The 9,688-nt window shown below is 45.0% G+C and overlaps 1 protein-coding gene across 3 annotated transcripts in view; it reads left to right on the top strand.

Annotated features, from left to right (window-relative positions):
* LOC311110862 (KH domain-containing RNA-binding protein QKI-like) overlaps nucleotides 1-9,688 on the top strand; it is a gene marked incomplete at both ends in the record, with an annotated part of 84,948 nt that overhangs the window by 72,679 nt on the left and 2,581 nt on the right. For 2 of the 3 annotated variants that reach the window (XM_084153458.1, XM_084153457.1), the window contains 2 exons: nucleotides 8,478-8,565; nucleotides 9,213-9,500. In XM_084153458.1, coding sequence (XP_084009584.1) covers nucleotides 8,478-8,565; nucleotides 9,213-9,500 — 376 coding nt within the window. The remainder of the gene's footprint in view (nucleotides 1-8,477; nucleotides 8,566-9,212; nucleotides 9,501-9,688) is intronic. The other variant, XM_084153459.1, reaches the window with a different exon arrangement.

The following is a 9,688-nucleotide window of genomic DNA, read 5'->3' as shown; positions in this document are numbered from 1 at the left end:
GGGGTGCTACAACTCTAATTAACATATATATTGGATTAAGAGCCAATTACACTCATGAAGCTGTAATGCTGAGGTAATCTCTGAGGTGTACTGTGTGTGTCTGTGTGTGTGTATGGTTGCGTGCTTGCGTTTGCATATCTGTGCATTAGTATTTTTCTCTCGTGCGTGCATGCGTGCGGATGTGTGTTTGCTTTTTGTGTGCCTGTACGTGTGTGTGTGTGTGTATCCACATGCATATCTGTGTGTGTGTGTATGCATGTGTGCGAAAACAAACAGGAAACAGGGCCTTTCCACAGAGTCTTTTCTCTGTACTGATCAGCAGCATCTCTGTGTCCTGTCTCTGTCTCAGCTAGAAGGGAGGGTGGGCGTAGTGCAGTGTGATGTCAGCTCTACACGCCTGCCTGTCTACAGCTGCACTGTAATTAATGCAAGTCCCTCAGTGGGACTCTCTGAAGGAAAACCGTTGGCCTGCAGTTGACTAAACTCCCGGCCCACTTTCTCTCTTCTCTGTCCCTCATCAGAGCCTCTCAAATGGCTGATCCCATTAGCTCCAGTGCTCCCCCTCTCTTGGCTCTGGTGCAAGTAGAGATGTGTCATAACTGGATTGAAAGTTTGTAGGCAGAAACTGGTGTTGAGAAACTGGTCGAGTATCCGTGTGGTTGGGGAGAGACAGGAAAGGCATGAGAGGATGAAGCGACGCTTGTGGCTGGCTGCCAGGACCAAGGAGGGAGGGGAGGGGGATGTTCAGAGGCGGCAGCTGTACCTCTGGGAGTGGGATGCGTTCCTGGAGAGTGAAAAAGAGAGAGCGAGAGAGGGAGGAAAGAGAGGCGTCCAGTTTCCACATCCACCCCTGTCATTCACCGTGTCCCTCTCCAGCCAATTAGAGCGCAACCCTGCCTGTCCTCCTCCCAAACAGCCAATTGGAGGGGCTGTTTTTATTGTTTATGTCACTTGCTTTGGCAATGAAGCCCCTTTGAATTGAGAGAGAGAGAGAGAGAGAGGAGAGAGAGAGAGAGAGAGAGAGAGAGAGAGAGAGAGAGAGAGAGAGAGAGAGAGAGAGAGAGAGAGAGAGAGAGAGAGAGAGAGAGAGAGAGAGAGAGAGAGAGAGAGAGAGAGGGAGAGAGAGAGAGAGAGAGAGAGAGAGAGAGAGAGAGAGACAGAGACAGAGACAGAGACAGAGACAGAGACAGAGACAGAGAGAGAGAGGCCTGGCAGTCATTGTGCTACAAAGGTCATAGTGATCCCAGCCTGATGAATAGCAGCGGAATTATTCCTCTTTATGCAAACTCACATAAAAAGCATTCTCACGGCCTGACCTGAGCAGGCTCCCAAAGGGCCTGTGCCACTTGGACACATACACATGGACAGACACACACACAGGTCTTCTGCTCATCACATCGACAGCTCAATGCAGTGGAAGGAAATCAGTGGCCGACACTGAGACAAAGAAAATCAACCAACAACTCTGAGTGCTCTTCACCCAATACATCTGATGATTCGTTCTGATTGGGTACAGGATGGTATTTGATCCTAACCAGATTCCGATGGCAATGAAGATTGTATAGCGTGTGCGCACACACACACAAACACAAACAGACAGACACACACACAGACACAAACAGACAAACACACAGATATATAGACAGCACTGAGTTTGGCAGTCTGTCTGCATTGACATTTGCTCTATTAAGATCTCAATGGCTGTGGAGTGACATATTTTCTGCAGTGTCATATTCATCTTGTCATTGTGTTCTGTTCAGTAAATAGGGAGTTAGGCCAGTCGTTTGGGGAGTTTTGACTGTAAAGCACATGTACCTTTTTGTAATGTTCCCTCCACTAAATCAGAAATGAAGGTTCAGTTATGCATGAGAAGCGAGAGTTGTATCTCTCTTCAACATCAGAACAAGGCATGATGATTGAATCTTCTCCCCTTTGAATCCCCTGCATCATCCTTTTAGATGTTTTTGTCTGACATGCTTTTCACAATCTAGACTGAATCACATGTGAACATGCGTTCACCGCTCAAAACGTCTGACGAGGACCAAATCCAATGGAAATGGCATCTGCATTTAGCATAAATCAGTCTAACTAAAGAGGCAAAATGGGCCCCATGTAGCTCAGTTGGTAGAGCATGGCGCTTGCAACGCCAGGGTTGTGGGTTCCGATTCCCACGGGGGCCAGTATGAAAATGTATGCACTCACTAACTGTAAGTTGCTCTGGATAAGAGCGTCTGCTAAATGACGTTAAATGTAAAACCATTTGAGCAAAGACATGAGGGATCTGTTGAAAGGGGCTTTTAAGAGTTAACTGCTAGGAGTGCACTGTTGCACGGCTAGGTATGTTAGCATGGCCATGGATTAACTGGATCTGAATTCATGGGTTCTACCTTCCCGCCACTTTGGATAATACATAGCACTCCAAACCGTAGGCTCACTGCAGGTGCCGATAGGGACAGATAGGAAGGAATAATGCAAAACCAAGAGCCAGATTAAAAGGGTTTATCGTCTGGAGCAGATGGATTTGACTGAAATGGACCTTATTGATGTCTGCTGCAAGCTACGAGAAACTGAGCAAGTGTAAGCTGTAACACACCACATACAAACAAACACATACACTACTGGTCAAAAGTTTTAGAACACAGACTTATTCAAGGGTTTTTCTTTATTTTTACTATTTTCTACATTGTAGAATAATAGTGAAGACATCAAAACTATGAAATAACACATATGGAATCATGTAGTAACCAAAAAAGTGTATATATTTTATTATTGAGATTCTTCAAATAGCTACCCTTTGCCTTGATGACAGCTTTGCACACTCTTGCCATTCTCTCAACCAGCTTCATGAGGTAGTCACCTGGAATGCATTTCAATTAACAGGTGTGCCTTGTTAAAAGTTAATTTGTGGAATTTCTTTCCTTGTTAATGCGTTTGAGCCAATCAGTTGTGTTGTGACAAGGTAGGGGTGGTATACAGAAGATAGCCCTATTTGGTAAAATACCAAGTTCATATTATGGCAAGAACAGCTCAAATAAGCAAAGAGAAACGACAGTCCATCATTACTTTAAGACATGAAAGTCAGTCAATCCGGAAAATGTCAAGAACTTTGAAAGTTTCTTCAAGTGCAGTCGCAAAAACCATCAAGCGCTATGATGAAACTGGCTCTCATGAGGACCGCCTCAGGAAAATAAAGAAAAACCCTTGAATGAGTAGGTGTTCTAAAACTTTTGACCGGTAGTGTACACGCACATTGAAACACAGCTGTGTACTCACAATCGTACGCACGCACACAAACACACACATACACACAATATTTAAAAAAATAATACAAACACACACACATACACACACATTGAAACGAACACACACACTACAGTGTCTGTAGCTGGCTTCTGAGCTGTGCTACTGTGTGAGTTGTGTGGAGAGAGAGTGGGCCTTTGTGTCTGTGCTTGGCAGGGTTTAGCTGTAGGATCAGGAAGGGCCCACAACAGCACTGTCACAGCAGGAGGCAGAGAGGGAGTGCAGCAGAGAGATAGAGAAACTAAAGAAAGTATAGCAGAAGGATGGAACCGTAAGAAAACAACCTATAAGGAAGTGGTAGCAATTTAATATATTCCAGAAGATGTTGTTGGGCAGAAAGAGACATCGAATAAACCTTATCAACTTGTCTACCTGACTCTGTTGGTACCTTGTGCTACATGTGGCTAGCCCTCTGGCTCTGTACGCATCGATGACACAAGCACCGGGAAAACGCAACAAGCACAAATGTGACAAGTGAAAACAAATTATCTAACTGAGGATAGCTAGCTAGCATAATGTCACAAGCATGATGAACTCGCCAGTAACTTTAGTTAGACATGATTGGCATGCGAGCTAGCAAGCTAGCTACTGGTAGGGATTAATATTTCCCCCAAAATCTACCAAGTTTCAATACGGGGAATAATTCATATTTATTCAGAGAGTCACAGGAAATACCGCAAAAATCGGAAGTGCCCATTTAAAGCGTTTAAAACCAAGACATGGTCACTATGCCAGGGTTCTCCCAAAATAAGATTGTCACTGCGCCACGTTGCCGGCTTGGCTGCGCCACTATGTAAAGATTTCACAGCAAGTGAAACTGATATTTAGTAATAATAGAGTAACTTTGATCACCAATGACATTGTTGGGAATTGCGAAACAGGCCGTTCATAAATTCCGAGCTTTATCATGTTCCTCACTTAATTCAGTGCATTTCAGCAGTAGGCATAGGCTATCTCGACACAGAGCACGCTCAGAATGCACAGAGCGCACCCCGAGTAGGCTATAGCGTTGTTGAATCATACAAACTTTGAACGGCAGTCAAACAAAAGTCAAATGACTAAAGTTGCTAACATTGCTAGATGACCTCCAACGAATGACAGAATATCTCCTATTTGGCAAAATCGAGTTTATTATTAAACAGATAGCAGATCAGCTCATGAATTACAGGGAGATAAAGATAGGAAATTGTTTAATTATCAAGATATCTTAACAGGGACCAACTCTGTAAAAAGAAATATCCATATCTACTCTCATACCGTTTGTTGATCACATTTTACAGACGCTCTTATCCAGAGCGACTTACAGGAGCAATTAGGGTAAAGTGCTTTGCTCAAGGGAACATCGACAGATTTTTCATCTAGTCGGCTCGGGATTAGAACCAGCAACTTTTCGGTTACTGGCCCAACGCTCTTAACCACTAAGCTACCACTAAGCTACCCAATCACACATTCTCTACTGAAGCTCTCATGGGCAGCAATACGTGACAGCTCAGAGAAGCAGGGGAACTGTTATAGTGATATTTTGACATGCATAGCGCTTTGATAATAGAATAAAGTTAGGAATTTTCATGCGAGACAGGAGTCAGGATTGGGATGATAGGAAAATTGCCTAGGCTTTATATAAGGCTATACAAAACCGTATGGACACCTGCTCTTTCCATGACATTGACTAACCAGGTGAATCCAGTTGAAAGCTATGATCCCTTATTTATGTCACTTGTTAAATCCACTTCAATCAGTGTAAATGAAGGGTAGGAGACAGGTTAAAGAAGGTTTTTAAGCCTTGAAACAATTGAGGGTGAATGGGCAAGACAAAAGTTTGAAGTGCCTTTGAACGGGGTATGGTAGTAGGTGCCAGGCGCACCGGTTTCTGTCAAGAACTGCAACACTGATGGGTTTTTCAAACTCAACCGTTTCCCGTATCAAGAATGGTCCACTACCCAAAGGACCTCCAGCCAACTTGACACAACTGTGGGAAGCATTGGAGTCAATATGGGCCAGCATCCCTGTGGAACGCTTTCGACACCTTGTAGAGTCCATGCCCTGACAAATTGAGGCTGTTCTGAGGGCAAAATGGGGGGGGGGGTGCAACTCAATATTAGGAAGGTGTTCTTAATGTTTTTCACACTCAGTGTATAAGGCTACTATGTGAGTCAATAGATCAATATTACTCTTGATTTAGGCTACATTATTGCATGCTAAATGTTTCTGATCAGTGATAGATGAGCAAACGAATAAATGAGCCACCACTTCCACTTGTCCAGCCAGAGATCAATTAACCAAATATACAGACAGAGATTCAGTGAAACAAAATCACATTGATTGATTATCAGACAAGTCACGGGATTTTGGTCGGGAGTAGGACAGGCTGAAGAGCAAAATCCACTTGTATAACATGCTAGCAAAATGTTCTGATTAGCTAATATACAGTATGAGCAAACAAAAATAAAGATGATTATTAGCACTCACCTAAATGTAGCTAACATTTCCCCAGCATAAACAAAAATCTGACATTGATTGATTTATCTAGACGAGTCCCCCACGCTTGTCTCAAAACAGCGCGATGGCGCTGTCCGAATCAAAAAGGTGCTGAAATTATAATCTAGGTGACCACACACGACTATTGCTTTAAATTAGTATAACAGTTGGATATGGTTTTGGGAGTTTCAGTATAAGCAATAATTTGATACATGCCTTCAATTGCGTTAGCCTGCTAAGGTGAGTTTTCCTCTCTCTGCGCTTTTTCTAGGCCCAATTGCTGTTTCCTCGTCTCCTCACTCTGCTGCCGCCTGCCGCCTGCCTCTGCCGTGTTGTTCTCAACACCAGTTTAAATCAATATAGACTACTGTTTTCTACAAATCTGGCCTTTTTTCGGGTTCGGGCTTATTTAATTTCTGTGATGTCAGATGAGGCCTGGGCTCAGGCTTCAGCTCACCGAGCTTGGGTCGGACCGGAATCACATTTTCAGTTCTGATGAGAATTCTAAACTGCATTTGGGTCTCGTGTGCAGTCCGGCAGTGTCAATTATGCGTGTGCTTTGAATTTATGGCGACTTTGTGTGAAGTAAATGCACTAGGCTAAAGGTTTCCATGCGACAACCTGTTTGGGTAATGTGCTATTTTATTTTTTGCCAATCTGCTGCTGCACATGTTGTTTATTTTGTGGAATTGCATTAGCGCTACATTGGGGAAACAATTATTTTTTGGGGGGAATGTGAAGAGTGGTCCTGGGACAGTCCGGTGTCAATCCCTAGCTACCGGTATGCTAGCTTTCCACTAGCTAGCATCTAACAGCAGGAGAAACAAAAAACAGTGTTGCGAATTGGGCACAGAGCCGCGAGAAGGTTCTAGCAAGTGTATCCCGCTGTCCTTTGACTGTTAATGTTGACTGTTGAAATGTCCCAGGCTCCCAGTGACTGTCATGATGTACAAGTTCATTGCAATTTGCTTTTTAGTGCCATCTGTTCAGTATCTGATAGAGCAGACCCAGGACGGTCCATTTACTCTGTTCTGGTACGAAATCCTGCAATCTCATTGCTGCAGTCCCCCCTCCCCCCAATAGCAAGCAATGTAATAGCTGGCAATGCAATCCAAGTGCTGGGCGGCAGGCCGAACACCCATAGCTGCTAATGACAGAACAGTAGGTAACTGAACAGCTTGTTTTGAACAATATATTTTTGAAACGTGTACACAATGTACACAAATTAACCACACTTTTATGGACATTTTAAACATAATCCTTGAATTCTATAATATGTATTTTGTTGAATAAAAAACATCACAAGTAGGGCACCGCCCCTAATGCCCTAATGGACGGGCCACCACTGACACAGAGGTTAATGTGAGAACATGACTCACTGGCTACTGCCATTGAAACTGAAAGCTAGAGGGGAGGGCCAGGCAGTCATGGTCAACAGACTCTCACAGGTGCATCCTGAACTAGAACCACACAACATCAGTATACAGACTAACAGTATAGGTGTTAGAGAGCCCAACTGGACTCACTGATATGAGTGACAACACAGCACCACTCACTGGCCAAGGCCAGCAACTACAAGCTTAAAGCAGAATAGAAACCAATAGGAATTCACATTCCTTTTTTTTTTTTACAATACAAAACATACACATACACATACAAATGACAACTTCACACAAATATCAACTTCATCACACCTTCCCAGACCCACATGCTCACACCCCCAACTCCAGCTCCTTCATCACTCTCCGCCACATTGCCTAAAACGGCACCATTTTGTTTCCCTCAATATTTAGATAATAAAGCACTTGCACATCCACACTGGTTTCCATTGTGCAAGATTTTTAAATCTCCACACCTCCCTAACGTGTTCAGGGATATTATAGGAGAGGCGTGTGACACGGAGTATGCCACTGTTATGTCCTTAAAACTCCACAAATCACACACACACACACACACACACACACACAGTATGGGGCTTGAGAATGTACCATGTCAGGTCAATGCCTTTTCCTTCCTCTCATCTTATCTACTTTACCGCATTTCCCCAAATCAAAGTTCCGATATAGGGAAGTCTGATTGCGTTACATTTTCAAAAGTTAATTGTTGCTCCAGGCATCGAGATTAAACATCGCAGTGATGTGAAATAGTTGGACTCTGATGAACAAAGTGTTTCTCCTCCAATTTGTTACTATGGCAGATGAGCCGATTATAGCTGATGTAAATATTAAAGATGCTATGGCAGATTAGATACCCTGCGGCTGCTGAATCTAGATCTGGTTGGCTGCTGGGTCTTTTCAAACTGCCAACCATTGGCTTCAGTACGCACAGAAAGGCGCACAAAGGAAACAATTGAACAATTTGGGGAGTTTAGTAGATGCTGATAATTGGTGGGAAAGTGTATGTCTGTCTGTCTGTGGTGTAGTCTGGGAGGATACCATTTGGTTGTTCTGTAGATTTGGATGCAGTGTGTGTGTGTGTGTGTGAGCTTAGTGACTGTGTACTGATGTGAGAAGATTATGCAGTGTGATCCACGTGTGTTCAGACGTGAGTCACCATTCAATATGTATGACCGTTTCTGTCATTCCAGCACACTGGTGATCTTTATATCTCACATATTAAATAAATCTGTCCATTAAATTGACATTTCAGTTTCCATAGAACTTCATCAGGTTTTGTCTGTCTGTCTGTGTGTTTTCCAGGCAGAGGGAGAGGACAGCCTGAAGAGGATGCAGCTGATGGAGCTGGCCATCCTCAACGGCACCTACCGAGACGCCAACATCAAGTCACGTAAGGATGACATCACCGCTCCCCCTCCCTCTCCCTGGGGGGGTAAGGGGGGCAGGCTCTGACTGACACAGTAGAACAGCCCTTTGTGTGTCCGGGATCTCATGGGTGTAATTCAAACTGCTCCTTTTCTCTCACAACAAGTGAGGAGTGTTGTGTGGTGCCATGCACAGTGGCTGAACTGAACAGAGGGTGCTTTTGGCTTGTCACATTCAGCATTCACCTCAGTGCATTTTCCTATTGGGTGGCACTCGGTCGAGTCGAGTTCTTTGAAGGAGGAAGAGAGGAGGTCTGGCTCTGACTGGGTGTCCATTTTATGTCGCTGAGGGAAATGCGTGCGTCATTCCAATCACATGGTGTTTGTCCTAAACAAATCCCAGCCAGCACTGCTGTGGCAGATTCTAAATCAGTACTAGACATGAATGGAGGCAAGCCTTGAATACCTCTCTCACATAGTGCTAAATGCTGTGTAGTGGAAGCTAAGGCCAGTGTGTCGAACAGTTTGCTTATGTAGCCTGTCCTATTCCTGACTTATCTGATATGCTTTGAGTGTGTCCTATGATATGTGTGATAGATGCTAACTTGTGTTTTCTCCTCCTTTTTCTCCCTACCTCCCTTCTCCTCCTCCTGTGTTTTCCCGCTCACTCCAGCTGCCCTTGCCTTCTCTTTTGCAGCGAACGCCCAGGCGCCCCGTATCATCACTGGCCCCGCCCCCATGCCCCAGAACGCCCTGCGCACACCTACACCGGCCGGCCCCACCCTAATGCCCCTGATCCGACAGATCCAGACCTGCATGCCCAACGGCTCGCCCCACCCGGGTGTCATGACCCAGGGTCCCGAGTCGGGCCTCATATACGCGTCGCCCTACGATTACCCCTACACGCTGGCCCCTGCCACCTCCATTCTGGAGTACCCCATCGACTCCAGCGGGGTGTTAGGTAAGCATGCGTGCCCCTGCGATTGCCCCGCAGCCCCCCACCAACAACACCACCACCACATCCAGTGGAACCCAGCCCCCATGCTGATCCTGCGCCACACCTCCTAAATACCCCCCCCCCCCCCCCCCCATCCCCACCCCCCTTTACTACATCTTTCTTTTCACTATCATGAGACACTTCTCTCATCT

This window comes from Coregonus lavaretus (genome assembly GCF_964263955.1).
Source record: "Coregonus lavaretus genome assembly, chromosome: 36".
Lineage (NCBI taxonomy): Eukaryota > Metazoa > Chordata > Actinopteri > Salmoniformes > Salmonidae > Coregonus > Coregonus lavaretus.
The sequence above is the reverse complement of the archived record's forward strand: the minus strand, read 5'-3'. Positions and strand labels throughout refer to the sequence as shown.